The sequence below is a fragment of the Lycium barbarum genome, chromosome 3 (assembly GCF_019175385.1).
Source record: "Lycium barbarum isolate Lr01 chromosome 3, ASM1917538v2, whole genome shotgun sequence".
NCBI classification, from domain to species: Eukaryota; Viridiplantae; Streptophyta; class Magnoliopsida; order Solanales; family Solanaceae; genus Lycium; species Lycium barbarum.
This window is the reverse complement of record NC_083339.1, coordinates 123761800-123779791: the sequence shown is the minus strand read 5'-3', so window position 1 is coordinate 123779791 and position 17992 is coordinate 123761800. Positions and strand designations below refer to the sequence as shown.

Genomic DNA, 17992 nt, shown 5'->3' with positions numbered 1-17992 from the left:
GATTAGTGATATATTTCATGTTGTCCCGCTTTCATATATGATTAAGTTGCACATTTTTTTCATGTAGGAATAATAATATTTCAGCTACTTTGGGGGGGGGGGGGGGGGGAATTTGTGGAGCAAATCATGTCATACTTGGATGGATCTATCGAAAATCCTGTCATTGTGGTTATGCAGCTAATACAAAAGGTTTTCAGCTAATTCTGATGTATATTGGGTTCTCTTTTGTGTATATTTAACATATGATTAAATATATAGATATACGGTTGCAGGTAAATATTCTGTACGTAATTCTTGTCATGCTTCGAAACTTTGGATTAATCCAGATTTGCCTCAAGTTGCAGAATTCATTTCCAGGTTTATCATACTATAAATTCCATTTATAAGTTTTAAAATATTTATGGAATTTTTTTAATTATATTAGGCTTTCTTACAAATTTTAATACATGTAGATTGGAAAATGTGCGTGGGGAGAAATCAGATTTCTCAAATATCTTCTCAACGTAATTATTCTTCTGCGGAAGAGTTGGCTTTTGGAACGGCTTAAGTTAAAACAATCGGAAACTTGGTTGAGTGTCTTCAGGTGAGTACACTGTTTTACTATTTTCATGATTTAATAGTAGTATGTCGTATAAAATTTCTTTTAACAGTGTTTTTTAATATAGGAAGGGAGCTTCTGGATTGTTGCCACAATAGTGTATATAGAACTTAAGACCGGTTGGTCGTATCTGAGCTGCATAAAATGCGCTAAGAAGGTTTACAAAGTGGGCAATAAATTTAACTGCCCGAAGTGTAAAAGCAACGAAAATTCTGCGCTAACCAGGTTCGAAAGCAATCTAATTTCGATAAATGAGATCATTAAACATAGAATAAATAATTTTTGGAACACCTACCTTTCAGGTATAGACTACAAGTTAGAGTGACGGATAATAGTGGCTCTGTTTCTTTGTTAATTTTGGATCGCGATGTGACAAAGCTCATCGGTAAGACTGCTAATGAATTAAGAGCAGAATTACTTGAGGTATGTTATTCTCTTTAATTTTATTTTTTTATTTTTATTGTTATTGTTGTTGTTTATTTACGACTTCTGATACTACTTTGATATTAGAAGTCTGGCGCCGATGATGCATTTTCATATCCATCGAAAATGGATAATATTCTGGATAGAAGGGTCATATTTAAAGTGGCTGTAAAGAGCGACAACATAGAGAACCACGATGAAGTTTATGGTGTTATTAAATTTAGTGAAGATGAGGATCTCATTAAGCAGTATGGTTCTTCTCCAAGCGAAGATGCATTCTCTGTATGTTGTTTTACAAGCATATCTCATAACATGTAAATTTGTTGGTTGATGTTAAATATATTTATTATTGATTATGATTGTTGATGATGTTACTATTGTTGTTTGACAGGATCCGGATTTCAACCATGAAAAAGACTCATCTGTAAATAATGAGCTCACGTTGATATGGACACTCACTTTTACATCCTTTTAGAGATTATTTGAAAAAACTCATAAAGAAACTTATTTTTTTCTCATAAAGAAACTTAATATTACATGATTTAACTATATGTTTAAAAGGTTTTTGTTCTCTTTTATTCTCAATTAATTTAATTAAATTTTGAGTTTTGGTTATTATTATCAAAATTACTTATACAAATAAATTTTCTAATTAAAATGTTATTCTGCTTAATTATCAAAATTATATATGTTCAAAAATTATTTTTCATAATTTAACTTCATTTATTTTATTAGTAAACTTAAGTCCATAATATATGTTCGGTGCTTTCGAATACTATCGTTGTTCTTTATGATGTGCAACTGAAATAAGTTCTTGCTAATGGTATATAAAAAATAAAATAAAATAAAAGATCCCGGGGTGGGGGGAGGGGGGTGTGTGTTTAAGAGAGTAAAAGAAATTCTATATCTATTTAAGGAACTAACAAGATATTCTAGCACTTATCATATGTCTTTTCTAATTTCATAAAGATTATGTTATTAAGTACATTGCATTAAAAAATAAGATGACATGAATTTTGTTTAGGTAATATATGATCTAATGTACTTAAATAAGTCAGATTACAATTTGTCATAAATAGATTCTTCAATATTTTCAGCGCATCGCGCGGGTACGAATACTATTATATAAAATAGGAGAGGTACAAGCAACGTGGTTACACCAAGTGACAAGCTAATAACAAGCCACTTGGCAAATTTAAGACAAAGTTAATAAGGATTGTAATAAGATTTAACTTTAATTGAAATATATAGTTTTTACGCAAATGTTATAAATTTTAAATTGAAATTCCTTCGTATTCGTCACTGATCTGATAGGTGGTTTTGAATTTAGTTTGATAGCTATCAATATAAATTTGTTTTAGAGGATACATATTTTTTAATTTGGTTTTAAAGATAAACATCTATATCTATAAATAAAATAGAATTACTACCCTATTTATAATACGGAAAAGGGCCAAATATACCCCTGTACTATCGGAAAAGGGTCAAATATACCCCTCGTTATACTTTGGGTCTAAATATACCCCTGTCGTTATACTTTGGGTCCAAAAATACCCCTGACATTATACTTTAGCACAAATATACCGATTTTAACGAAGAAACACGTGTCATCATCCTATTGGTCTATTTTAAACTATTCCTTAATTAATTTTAATTCAATCTATAATCCGGTATCCACTTAATCGACCCATACCCATACAATTTTTATTTTGATGTACCTTTAAAACCTATAAACTTGTCAAAATGTTTACATACAATAGATCTAATTTTCGTGGTTTTCCTTTTCTTTGAATTAGTTCCATTAGTAGTTGCATGAGGTGTACTTTCACCTGCATGCAATTCTGCCATCTATGAGAACAAACAATAAATCTATATCAGTTACACATTAGATCACTTAGATAACCAGCCACAGAACCAGAATGAATCAGATAAATTTCGAGTCAGTCCATACAAGAAATCCTCTAAATACAGTCGAAAATGGATTTGATAAAATTCAACAGAATCTAAGAAATGATCAAATTCAAAAATCATTTCTATTTTGATTCTATAAAAATTCAAGTTTCATTTTTCAGAAGTGTCTGGATATGTAAGGCACAGAAATTAAAACAACTTATATTGAACCATTGCTGGTTGTCAGCGTTGGACTCGATTGCCAGTGTACCAGAGACGGCACATGTCCAACAAATCAAAGTATTCTTGAAGAACTGCACAACTCAGTCACAGAGAAAGTTAGGGGAGACGGGTTTCATTAAGAAGAAGGGAGCAAAGCGTTGATTTTAATTGAACCGGGTATGGGTATGGGTCGTTTAAGTGGATACCGGATTATGAATTGAATTAAAATTAATTAAGGAATAGTTTAAAATAAACCAATAGAACGATGACACGTGTCTCTCCGTTAAAATGAAGGGTATATTTGTGCCAAAGTATAATGTCAGGGGTATTTTTGGACTCAAAGTATAACGGCAGGGGTATATTTAGACCCAAAGTATAACGAGGGGTATATTTGGCCCTTTTCCGATAGTACAGGGGTATATTTGGCCCTTCTCCGTTTATAATATTTGAAGATAAGTGATCTTTTGAAAGATAAAAGCTACTTATGTTGTTATTTGAGCTTACGTGATTTGAAAATTTAAACCTAAGTAATTAAAAATATTTACCCGTAAGTATATTTCAATAAGTAAATTAATGAGTTTTTTTTTTTTTTGAGAAAATTAGGACAAACTCAATAATAATTGTGATAAACTTTTTGAATTTGGATTTTAAAAAAAAAAAAGTTAATAGATAGACATAATAGAACTCAAATTAAAAATATTTTAATTTAAATGGAAAGATCAAGATTTTTCAAATTGAGATAATAACACAGAGCATATTTTCTTAAAATTAAATTGAAATATAAAAAAAATCAACAAAATTGAAAAAAAAAAATCCGTGTATACTTATCTGTTTTCTGTATTTCTTTTAATATAGAGTAAAATAACAAAATTTAAATAAGTAAAGTTGGTAAGAGTAGGAGTCTTTACAACTTGAAAATAGCAACAACAATTTAAATTAAAAGCTGGAAAACCACAACACAGGCCATATAGCTGTGGCCAACAACAAATCTTTGTAGCTTTAAGTAAATTCGTAAGACTAGGAATCTTTGGCACTTGAAAAGAGCAAAAGATATATTCAAAAAAAACTTTGAGTTTGAATTCAAAATATTCAACTTCACCCTTATCACCTATAATTATCAATTAGAAGCCCACATATGTCTATATATAGTTAGATCAATTTGAAAATATTAGAGAGCACACTAGATCAAACATATATCGCAAAATATAGCTATGAAAACTGATGTCATCAACGAAATATCTGTTATTAAGATATGATGGAACTTGAAGGTTTGTGTTATGCGATTATAGCAACATCTAAATCAGGAGAAGCCATACAATCCATTTTCTTTGAATTATAAAGTATATACTATACAACCCTTTTAGATTTAATTCTACATGTATATATAGTTCCTTTTATTTTTCTGCATCGTATCCTTTTAGATTTAATTCGTATGAGTATTCTACACCTCACATTCATGAGTCTTTGAAAAAATATTCCACAAGCACTTGCAATGCAGGCGTTGATGTGGTTTTGTGGAAGTTGTTGCTATGTTTTCATGAACGGGAAACTCACTGTTACGGGTACCGCAAGTATCAATACAAATGAAAGCATATGTGGCTAATTTTGTTACATATTTTGTTAGCAAGTCAGCTGCCATGTATTATGTAACAAAATTCAGTCATACTTCATGTCTTGATTAAAAAGGTATAATTAAGTTCTAGAAGTCCATCTTCAGTTCTATTTGTGATTCTATTTATTTTTAATTTGTATTCCTCAAATTTTGATATGATAATTCAGCAAAGAAAGGAGGCATAATGAATCAGTAATTTACAAAAAACCACGAATTAGGGATTATTTTAAAAAAAAAAATTATATATATATTTTTTGTAAACTCAGCCCATTTAAATCACAATAAACTATAATAGAGTAGATTGTAATTATGTTTTTTTTGGGTTAAAATAACATGCTTTTGTAAATATAGATGCAGGTCAAATCCCATTCGAAGGCTCTTTAACTTCATTTTAATATATATATATATATATATATATATATATCGTGGACACGACAAACAAAAAATGAAGTTTCTGTTTCATAATTCTGATTCAAGAAGGAGAGTATCAAGTGGTGAGGGGACTAATCTACTTCTGGAAGCTACTGCGGCAAACTAGGTTAATTATATGGTGAATGACTACCAAAATGGTTCCTTATCAACTGGCCTGGGAATTCCAGTGATATATGGGGTTGATGCGGTTCATGGACACAACAATATTTTCAACGCCACTATATTTTCATATATAACATTGGGATTGGTGCAGCTAGGTAAGAAAATTTACATGACTTTAAGTACAAATTAAATACTCTATCTATTAATATACCGAACTTATATCAGTTGTTTGATGGTTTATATAAGACTATGTTCTCAGCTGGAGTGTGAATCTGCTATCAAAATGTACCACCACAAAGTTTTATGATCTAACTCAACCTTCGTTTCTCTTTGGAGAAAATAGTTTAATAATTTGATTTGATATTTAGCTAACATTGTGATAAATGAAGCTGGGTGTTAATAAGCAGCTTTACTAAATGACCTCTCACGAAAATCTTACTGGATAGCAAATAAGTTTTGTTATTAATAAAAAAGTGATAGTCATAAAATAAACTATAAGTACCAGTTTTACGGGGGTGGAAAAATCATGCTAATACTTTTGGTGGTGTATTTGAATTTATTCACATAAAATGCCACATTAAATTTTACCTAGCAAAATGTCCAACTAAACGCTTTTTTTTCTTTCTTTCTTTTGTTATTTATTGGAACCGAAAAAGGGAACTAATTCATTAGATAAGTACTTTTTTATCCAATCTTATGTATCAGGAAAAAAAAGTCATGTAAGCATATCAAATCAAACTTCAAAAATAAACTTTTTAATAAATGTCCTTATATATAGATTTATTAAAACATAAAAGATAAAGCATCACGTGGATAAGACTATTTGACTGAAATCAGAAACGATAAAATCAGAAGGTAAAAATAATAAAGAAAATTTTCAAGCAAAAATTAAATAAGATAAGGATATTTTAGAATTATGTTTCGTATAAAAAAAATTGAATTGATCTCATAACATAAGGATATCTTAAAATTCTTATCTTTTTTAATACACATTATATTATTAAAAAAATATTTCAAACAAATTGATATAATATTTTAATCTGAAAGAGTCTATTGGTACACACTAGGGTGATATATAGACTTTAGAGCTTTGATTACAACTAATATATTATTTTCTGATTATATGAAATTCATTTAAAGTATATTATCGAATCACTAAGAAATTGTTATTAAATATATCGTTATTGATAATAATTATTTTTGTATGTCACATGCATTAGATATATGTTTGGAAGGTTTCTGTTTTTTTTTCTCAAATAAAAAGATTGAGTTTTGGTTACTATTATCAAATTACTTATACGAATAAATTATTCTAATTAAAATGTTACTGTGCTCAATCATTTTATTTTTCCAGCATTATAATGTCTTAAAATTATTTTTCACATTTTGACTTAATAAATAAGATTATTTGTTCTATAAGTATAGATTATAAGTCCATAATATATGTTAAAAAGAGAAAAAAAATCATAATATTAAAAATTACATTAAGAAATCAGTTAATAATTTAGAGGGTAAAAAGGTACTTGACATCTTCAATTGGGAGAGGGTGGGGGGTTTTTTTGTGGGGGGGAGGGGGGTTAGGAGTGTGGAGGTGCAATTGTTAAAAGTTGGGGGATGTGTTTGATTTTTAAAGCAAACTTGAAAGGGAAAAATATTCTTCACCTATAAAAGATTGTGATATGATTTTGAGCAATAGATTACATAATAATATTAAACATATTATTAAAAGAGTAAAATAAATTGGATAGCTATTTAAGGTACTAACAAGATATTCTAGCACTATATACCATTTGTTTCATTAATTTCATAAAGATTTTATTATTAAGTACATTGCAATATAAGAAACAATATCACAATTTAATTTACTTATTTATTAAAAATAATATGGTCTAATGCACTTCAACAAGCTAGATTATAATTTGTTATAATTATGTCCTTTAACACTTTCCACGTATCGTGTGGGTATGGATACTAGTGAAGATAAATTACGAAGTGGGAGTTAAACTGTTCTATACTACAAGAAAAAAGAAAGAATTACCTATAAATTGACACTAATTCGTTGTTAAATAGATTTTTAAAATAATTCATTACAAATTCATGCATATCCATCGATCAATCAAAAATAGCAATAATTTTTATTATTTGCAATGGAATGTGTCGGTTACTCATTTAATAGAAGTGGGTGAAACTGCAACATCAGGGACTAATTGGCCTATTATCTTCAATCGTGCTTATGATGTAATTGCCACTATTTTTTGGGATAAAGAATAAAACTTTTTTGTTGATGTCGAAATCAAACAACATTATCCCAAAACTTTGATGTGCCTTCTGCCACCCTAATGGTTCGACAGACCATGCATTATTAGGTTATTTATTTACCAGCTGAATACGTAAAAGAATAATGCTTTTTACAAAGTGACAAATATAACCAAAAGTTGGAAGTTTAAAGCAAGTGAAGTACAGTTCAAATATTTGACTTGGAGTTGGAGCTGCTTTAACTCTGTGTGTAGAAAATATCAAGCTAGTGTTAGAGTAAGATATTTATCACAAAGGTAGTTTTTAAAGCACCGAGAGAGTGGTCTAGCAATGAAATGAGTGAAAATCTTGGAAAATATGATTTAAATTTCAGCAGAGATTTATCTAAACCTTGATAGTTGATGGATAGAATTACCTTTCACTGAGGGGGGTTCGAAAAATAAAATATAGTGACTGAGATTTAAATTTGGAATCACAAAGTAAATTTTGGACACCCTAAACCACTAAAACAATCTTTATCTTGTGTTCAAGGCATTCAAAACCTATATCTATACATAAATAATAAAAAAATATCTTATATATACGTGTAATTTTTGTCGAGGGTGAACACCCTCAACGGGCCCTGATCCCCCCCTGTTGTGCTAGTGGGAACAGTAGTCATTAATGGAATAATTGAGGGATGCACCGTTATTTTAAACACAGAATTAATTTTGCAGAATAAGCGAAGCCTTCCAAGAACAGTGGTATCGCCATGGTATATTCTGGTATGTACTGAAACCATCATTACATATTCCAAAAAATATATAGGCCCACAACAAAATAAAATGATACACCTCCTTTAATTACCTAACTTTTGGTTAAAGACGTAATCTTCCGCCAACGCCTCTTCTTCATTTAATAATTAAAGAGTTTGCCAAATTTTTTGGGGAATATATTCTTTGGCTGCAGGCACGTCTAGTACCGTCAAATATTAATTAATTATTTAATCAACTAATTAAATAATGCGCATAGGACAAACAAATTACTGTTGACCCAATAATGTGCAAAAGGCCATTGTCGACTACTACTTATTTTAATTACTTTTTTCAACTAATCTTTGTTTGTCATGCTTTTCCTAAGTTTTCAATAGGTATCATAAAAATTGTCTAATCCACCAATAAGAGCAGATATTTATCGATTTACGTTTAGAGAAAGGTTGTGGTACTTTTTCTATGTTACTTTGATCGTAAATTTCAAACAATTCATAAATTATTTAAACTATGAAAACTAAGTTTTATAATACTTTTACATAACATTTTGCTGTAACTTTGTTTCAAAAACTAAAATATTAGAACTCAAGAGTGAATATAGTATATATGTTTTATCCCCTAAAACCTAAGAAATTATTAGATAATAGATCTTTCGATTATCAACTTGGGCACAATCTCTTTTTTTTTTTTCTTTTTTCTTTTTTTTTGTCATTTGAGTGAATTTTAGCTACTGCCTTTTTGCAAACTGCTTCATCATGGCTTAGTCGCTTTCATTATTTTCATTTCCATATCATTTTGAATTTATTGGCCTTATCTGACCTTTATACTTTTTATGCTTTCTATTGAGCCGAGGGTCTTTCGGAAACAGCCGTCCTACCTTGGTAGGAGTAAGGTCTGCGTACACTCTACCCTCCCCAGACCCCACGTTGTGGGATTTCACTGGGTTATTGTTGTTGTTGTTGTTGTCGTCGTCGTCATTTGAGTGAATTTGAACTATTTTAACCTTAAAAAAATTAATTGCCAAAAAATAAAAAAACAATTCCTAGTTTGACAGGCACACATCTCTCTACAATTTCAACTTCCGGTAAAGAAGAGATTCTTTTAGTTTGATTCAGCATTTTATTAAAAAAAATTACAAACAAATAAGGGAAAAAAATATTTAAGTTGGACTAATTGAAATAGCTCATTTATTTAGAACAAATCAACCCAATCGACCTTGAGTCGAACAATATTGGACGGTTAAGCATAACTTATTTATTGATTTAATTCGTTTTAATCAAATTCAACTTTGAAATTGGATTAATCCGTCAATTTGACATCTCTATTTTTTATTATTATGTTACGTCTATGTGGACAAGGATTAATTGGGCGAGGTATCTTTTCGAAGATAGGTGGAAACCACAGTTAGGCTAAGTGAATCTGCAAAATGGAAACAGATATCAAGCCCTAAAGAACTCGAACTCTGCTTAAATTAAATACCTTGTCATAATGCAAGTAGAGGCTATGGGGTGAAATTAGGTTTTGAGTTTATGAGTTCTTAATTCTAAAAATAAAATATAGTTTATTAGATTCTGAATAAACTATTTATGTATATTAAGTGAACTTTTAGATATCAATACAAAATTTAAGTGAAAACTACTTTGTTCTGCCGAACCTATAAGGAGAACTATAACTCCCCCTGATTACAAGCTCCAAATTAAGTTATTTGATGTATATATTCTCAAAGAAGCATAACAATTTGAACTCTCCAAGCTTATGAAAAGAATTCAGTAGTCAGATGCAGCATAATATTGCAGGAAATGCAATTACGTCTGAAATTCTTGCACATTGAAACAAGATCAGGTAAAAAATGTGTAACTTTTGGTTTTGATGACAGGACTTGGACAAAAAAGAAAGCATGAAGTTTTCAACCCCACATAAATGATGAAAGTCGGGAATTTATAGAAGGAGATTAAAAAATGTCACACTTAAATTTGAACTTATAACCTAAAGTAATTTTTTAACTTTCTTTGTCCCTTTACAGTGTTGAAAAATATTCACAAAACTGAAGAGATGTTAATGGCAAATCAGATAAATATTACTTTCAGAGCGTGAATAATGTTGTCCCAAAGCTATAATGACGCGCATTGCCTATTGCTGCTAACATTTTGATGACTTGATTTTGAAGAGATGTGAATGATAACAATGCCCATTATTATATGTAGTTTTGTTCCCATTGATGCCAACAAAAGAATGGAGAAGATAATGGGAGGAGCAATTCTTGGCCCTTCACTTTGCTAATTACTTTAAAAAAGAGACTCATCCATCGGAGAAGCAAACCTATTGACATGATTTATTTAAGAAAACAAACAATTTGGTTTTAATTAAAATAATGAAGATAAAAATAGAAGGTAGTAAAAAAAAAACTACAGAAACTCAGAAAGGGAGGATTTAAAAAGGAAATCCCATCTGCTAGAAATTGGTATTTTGGTTGTTCTTATTACTATCTAGGAGTATTTATTTCTTATTTTGTATTTAATAAGACAAATTAGGGAAATGGGAAAATAAATATGCAAGGACAGGTCTTGTCGTTTTCCCCAAGTGGAAGAGATAGTTGAACGCAAAGAAGCTGTGCCGTCACCATTCATATACAGCGACCGCTTCTTAGCATCACAAATCAAACTGACACAATAATGTGTAGTCCCCGAATTTAGAGTGAGGTGGGTCAGCAGCACTATCTTACAAAATGTAGGGATGTACAAACTAAATCGCATCAAACTGCTAAATCAAATTAAATTGTAAAAAAAAAAATTGATTATTGATTTGATTTGGTGTTAGAAAAAAAAAATCTGATCATTATAGGGTTAGTTTGGTTTTAACTAAAAAAATCAAACCGACCTGATTATATGAATACTATTTTTAAATTATTTTATACATAAAAATATTTAATAGAATGTAATTATTAATATTTTCTTAAATTTTTTCATAATTTCTATAGTGCTACATTTAGATTTGGACTTAATTTTGTGAAATTTGGTCCCATATTTGAAGCTCATACAAAAGAATACACAGAAAGCCCAATAAGAAACTAAATAAGAAGGAAATGAAAACATATGTAATGTAACAAAAGAAACCCTACGGCTACAATACATTTTCTCCTAAAATCAGAAACCCTCTTCCCTTTCTCATTTTACATTTTTTCCCCTCCTCTTTCCTCCCAAATCAGCAACCTGCAAGGCTCCAGTTATTGTTGTTCCTCTTGGTGTTTTAAAATTGAATCAGATCAAATTTGAATCCAGATTACCTGTATGGAAAGAGACTCCCATCAATGAACTAGGTGTAGAGATTGAGAACAAGATTATTCTACAATTTGAGAAGGTGTTTTGGCCAAATATTGAGTTATTGGGGATAGTTGCAGAGAGCTCATATGAATGTAGTTACTTTTTGAATCTACACAAGGTCACTGACCAAGTTTTTTGCTTCAAGTTTATTATATAGCATGCTATTATATTAATCCAAATGACTTGGATGATTTAAAAAATATTTTGATATGAATATTCTGAATCTAAAGAAAGTAATTTTGAGGGGAAAGTTTGCAAATTATCAAGCAGATGTTGTTGTATGATGGTTTTCATTAAATACAATGAAAAAACCGAGAAGCCCGAAACCCGATGAAAACCGATATTGAAAAAGCTGACTTTTATTGGTTTGATTTGATTTATAGATTTAAAAACCCGAAACAAATGGTTTTGTTTGATATTTGAAAAATCCGAACCATCCTGGTCCTTGTACACCCCTAATCTTACTAGTACTATTGTTTTGTATGATACATATAATTTGATTCAACACCATATTTCAGAAATATAATATTCCTAATAAATACTTTTAACACTTCTGAGGAGAAAAGGATAAAAATGGTCCCTTAACTATGATAGTAGGTTCAAAATAGTCTCTTAACTATGCACTTAACGGTTTTAGTCCTTTAAGTTTGTTCAAGTTAACAAAAATGGTCTCTTAACTATGAGAGTAGGTTCAAAATAATCCCTTAACTATGCACTTAACGGTTTTGGTCCTTTAAATTTGCCATAAGTTGACAAAATGGTCTCTTAACTATGAGGGTTGGTTAAAAATAATCTCTTAAGTATGCACTTAACGGTTTGATAATGTCAGAAAATGATGTCTCGAAACACAAAGACCGACGGACTCTATCGATTAAAACTGAGGGAATCCATCGACTAAATAAAATACACTAGACTTTAGAAATAAATTAGAAATAGCAGAAACTAAAAAAGTTGTCACTACAAAAAATAAGCGAAAAAAACAATGGACGGAAACCGATGGATAAAATCGAGGGACACTATTTTTTATTTTTTATTTATTTTTTATTGTTTTTTACGAAAACCAACGGAAGTCCATCGGTTATTTTTGAGGAAAAATGCGCGGAAGTCCATCCTATAACCGACTAACGTCCGTCGGTTTTGTCCCGAGTTATTTGACCGATCTAGAGTTCTCACTAATTTTTCCCTTTTTTTCATAGTTCTCGTCAAATCTAACAAATAGAGTTCGATGAATATTTTGTCGAGACTAAAACTGTCAACTTATGGCAAACTTAAAGGACCAAAACCGTTAAGTGCATAGTTAAGGGACTATTTTGAACCTACTCTCATAGTTAAGAGACCGTTTTTGTTAACTTGAACAAACTTAAAGGACTAAAACCGTTAAATGCATAGTTAAGAGACTATTTTGAACCTACTATCATAGTTAAGGGACCAATTTTATCCTTTTCTCCACTTCTGAGTATGATTGAAACATATTATAACATTTATACAGTTATTAATTTTTTGAATCTTGTAATCTATTTGTGCGAGGGGCGTGCAAGCTGACCACACACCACAATCATGAAAAAAGAAATATATCCATAATATTTTGGCCAAAGTCATAGATAGACCCCTGAACTTATCATAATTTTTCATTTAGACCCCTTAACTGAAACATTGACCATCTGGATCCTCGAACATAAGATAAACTGTGCCATTTGAACACCTCATGCCAGCTGGGCACACGCATGCAGTACACTGCTTTAAACAGAGTGTGAGAGATCAAAGTTTTTATTTTTTAAAATTTTTAATCATTAAAAATTAATTTTAACAAAAGTTCTATTTTAAAATCTATTTAAATAGTTAAAAAAATTGAAAAACCCAACCCATCCTCTCCGATAGCCCACTTCGCCGCCGCCGCTGCTACTGTCGTCGCTGCCTCCGCCGCCGCTGCTCCACTTCAAAATCTATTTAAACAAATCTCCGACGAAAAACGACACCATTTTTTTAATTATTTAAATAGATTTTGAAGCGGTGGCAGTGAAGTGGGTTATCGGAGAGGATGGGTTGGGTTTTTCAGATCTTTTAAAATTAATTTTTCTTAAAATTAATTATTTTTGTTGACATGACTTATTTTTATTGGTCTATTTTTCCATGTCACAGCAAGTGTACTACACGCATGTGCCAAGCTGGCACGAGGTGTTCAAATGACACAGTTTATCTTATATTCGAGAGTTCAGATGATCAACATTTCAGTTGGAGAGTCTAAATGAAAAATCAGGACAAGTTCAGGGTTCACAACTATATAGATGCTTATTATGTCGGCTATCTTTAGAAGTGGAGAGTAGAGACAAAATAAAATGTTCATAACAAAGGCATTTACCGTTTGTTATTGACTTGAACATACTTTTACATAATTAGTACTCCCTCCGGATAAAAAAAAAGTCCACTTAACCATTTGCACACCCCTTAAGAAAATAATAATTCTTAAATAAAAATATGTAATTTGACTAAACTATCTCTAATTAAATAGACATTGAGATTTGATCATATAACACTTAATAGAAACAAATATGAAAAAATAAGATTAATTCTTTCTTAATTTGCTAAATAGACTCTTTTTTTGATAAAAAAAAAGGCTAAGTGAATTTTTTTTTTTATCCGGATGGAGTATGTGTGAAGCTGTCCGTAATTTGTGTACAATATATGTCTATCGGCTATGACAATATTTTTTGGCCGAGCCGCCAACACTAACTTCTCCTTTAAAATAAATAAATGCTCAAAGTTAATTATTTTTTAAACTAGGCTTAATACCCAGATGGACTCTTAAACTTAGCATGTTTTATAAGATAGACATATAAACTTATAAGGTGACCAGATAGACACTTAAACTTACTCAAAGTGTATTTTTCAAGTTTTTCAGTTGTTTTGAAAACAAAAACTATATTTTTCAAACACTCACAATTTTCATGGCCAAACAAGCCCTAAATATATCACAAAATATTTTTTTTAAAATGCAAAAATAAGGCAAACGCATATACATGAGACTATAAATGTGCACTTAAACCAATAAATACTCGCTAATCGCAATTTTGCAGCTTTCAATTAACTCGGTTTTTTTTTACACTTGAATAATTAAAAAACAATAACTTTAACCAATAAAAATCCTTAAAAAAAGAAATTTCAAATTAAGAAATTTCTTTTTTTTAAGGATTTTCTTCTCGGCTTTACAGTTTTCTTAATTTAAAATTTCTTTTACACTTGAAATACTGAACTTAGAAATTTCTTTTTTTAAGGATTTTTATTGGTTAAAGTTATTTTTTTAAATTATTCAAGTGTAAAAAAAAATCCGAGTTAATTGAAAGCTGCAAAATTGCGATTAGCGAGTATTTATTGGTTTAAGTGCACATTTATAGTCTCATGTATATGCGTTTGCTTTATTTTTGCAATTTAAAAAAAATATTTTGTGATATATTTAGGGCTTGTTTGGCCATGAAAATTGTGAGTGTTTAAAAAATATAGTTTTTGTTTTCAAAACAATTGAAAAACTTGAAAAATACACTTTGAGTAAGTTTAAGTGTCTATCTGGTCACCTTATAAGTTTATATGCCTATCTTACAAAACATGTCAAGTTTAAGGGTCCATTTAGGTATTAAACCTTTAAACTAAGACTAAGGAATCTTTTTATAATAAATTAATAAAAAATAATGTCAAGCTTGGTATCTAATGACGCAATACGTTGAAAAAATCATGTGACGCTGGGGCCTGGGAGATGATGGCCAGCGTGCACTAGTGCTTTATTTATAAAAAAAAAAAAAAAGGACAAAAACTCTCCACTATCTAATTGGAAGTACATAAACCCCTAAATTAAAAAAATAAAAATAAATTTCCCGGAATTAATAATTGCAGTGTAAAATATCAACTCAAACGAAACTAGATACATTGAACCTGGACATGTCCATTATGGGCCTATAAGAACTCGTCCAACTAAACCGTTTTCGTAGCAGCGTAAAGTCACAAATCAATTAATCTCCTAGCTTCTCTTTCTTTCACTCAATTATCTATTTTGCTCCCTCTATTTCTCTTCAACATGTTTACTACCATTTCTCTGCCTTCCGCCCATAAAAAGCCCCATAACCGTGAGGTCTCCACCGTGCCGGAAAGTGAGGTGCTAAAAAGAAGAAATGAGGAATTGGAAAAGGAATTAAAGAAAAGCATTGAGAGAGAAGAGAAAATGAGACAGGAATTGAATAAGATATGGGAGAGGCTAAGGGTTGCTGAGGAAGCTGAGGAGCGGCTTTGTTCTCAGCTTGGTGAATTTGAAGCCGAAGCTGTCGATCAGGCTCGGGCATACAGGACACGTGTTCTCAATTTGATGGAGCAACTTTCTTGGGCTCAAAAACTTCTCGAATCAGCTTCCATTTCTGTCCCAAATTTTCAATGATTGTAAGGGAAATTGAGATTGACAGTTGACATATCATCTCCATTTTAGAACTAGGTTACGTAGAGCATGCTTGTAAAACTATGTGTAATGTATAGTTTAATCAATCCAGAAATTACCAAAAGTACAAAACAGTGCATGAGCTAATACGTATATGGTCCTTCACGTTTTTTTTTTTGTGGGGTGGGGGGCGGCGGTGGGGGTTATATCTGTGTCTCTATTATTTTTGAAGTTAATTGGGCAATGGACCTTTTCGATGACATTTACCGGTCCGAAAAGAGCTTTTAGTGCTAATGGAAAGCGGAAACTGTCAAACTGCCCTTAGTATTAATTGGATCAAAATAACAAGAAGTCATGGGTGGTTTGGTTAATTAACATATATATGAAACAGTTAATATAAAAGAAAATATAAGAACGAAAGAAAGAATAATCTCACCTAAAGAAATTCTTTTAGCGACTACATTAATTGAATAATTGTAGACGCTATTGTGCTGTTGTATGAAGGGAAGATACTCAATTTATAAAAGTTCAAAGCCTTTTCTATCAAGAGAAAGTTTATTTATTTTCTTTTAAAAGTAAAATATAATTATGATGAAGAAATCTTAATAAAATAAGATTGGAAAACTCACACAAATACAACTTTTTAAAATGGTAATTAAAGAGATTACAACTACTTTATAAAAATTACATAAATACAACTTATTCAAAAATTTAACTTTTTAATTATAAAAATACAATTTCTTACATTCTTAAAATATCAATAATACTTAATTTTAAGAGTTACTACCATTAATGCATATATTCACTTTTTACTTTCTCTTTTTTTTCAAACCGTTTTAAAAATATATTTTTTTCATTCGTCTCCTCCTCTTTATTCTTCTTTTTTTTTTTTTTCACTTGATGAATGCTATTATTTTTTTGTGACTTAAAGAAACTTATTTAAATATATTAATATTAAGAAAAGTACATGAAATGATATGGTATATGGTATATGGTATAAGAAAGTATATGAAAATATAACTGATATGGTATAAGAAAGGCACATGAAAATATACCTGGATATGGTATATGGTATATGGAGATATGGTATATAGTATATCGATGCACTCATGCACATATATGCATAAATATAGATGTAGTATATTATTTTTAATATATGTTATATTAACACTATCTATGTTTGAAGGCTATGTTCAATGGGAAAGTGAAAAAACCTTCAAAAGACGACTTAAATGTACATGTTTAGTATATATGGTATATGCATATTGTTTATGTCAAGTATACTTAATATTATTGCTTTCATCATATCATTAATTATATTATTAATGGTAGGTAGGAAAAGAGAATTTGTAGAAACAAATAAAGGAAAAAATATAACCTGTATAAATTGGTCACCATATTTATACTAAATTGACCATATCTAAATATTTATGTATATTATTTATATCTATATTATTTATATCAATTATACTTAATATTATTGCCTTCATCATATTATTAATTGTATTATTAATGATAGGTAGGAAAGGAGAATTTATAGGGACAAATAAAGTAAAAAATATAACCTGTATAAATTGGTTACCATATTTATACTAAATTGACCATATCTAAAAATTTATGCATATTATTTATGTCACTTATACTTAATATTACTGCCTTCATCATATTATTAATTCTATTATAATAATAGGTAGGAAAGGAGAATTTGTAGAGACAAATTAAGGAAAAAATATAACCTGTATAAATTTGTTACCATGTTTATTCTTAATTGACCATATCTAAATATTTTTTCCTTTTATCATTTATAGGGTATATTCTGTAGATTTTGTAAATTAAAAAATAGTTGTAGGTATTGTAAATAGTTATATATTTACTAGTATTTTTGTAAGTTCCCCAATAAGATTATCAGGGCAAACCCCCTAACAGTTACCTCAGTGAATTTGCAAACTATAAACTGTGATCAAGCAACAA

General features: G+C 29.9%; 1 protein-coding gene across 1 annotated transcript; it reads left to right on the top strand.

Annotated features, from left to right (window-relative positions):
• Nucleotides 1-15566: 15566 nt before the first annotated feature.
• LOC132634103 (protein RESPONSE TO LOW SULFUR 2-like) lies at nt 15567-16168 on the top strand. The gene has a single exon (XM_060350405.1). It carries the CDS (start codon nt 15671-15673, stop codon nt 16022-16024), a length of 354 nt encoding a protein of 117 aa, XP_060206388.1. The 5' UTR covers nt 15567-15670; the 3' UTR covers nt 16025-16168.
• Nucleotides 16169-17992: the final 1824 nt, after the last annotated feature.

Excerpts from the sequence above, each read along its gene's own strand:
- LOC132634103 (XM_060350405.1), top strand. The coding sequence starts at position 15,671 with ATGTTTACTACCATTTCTCTGCCTTCCGCCCATAAAAAGCCCCATAAC.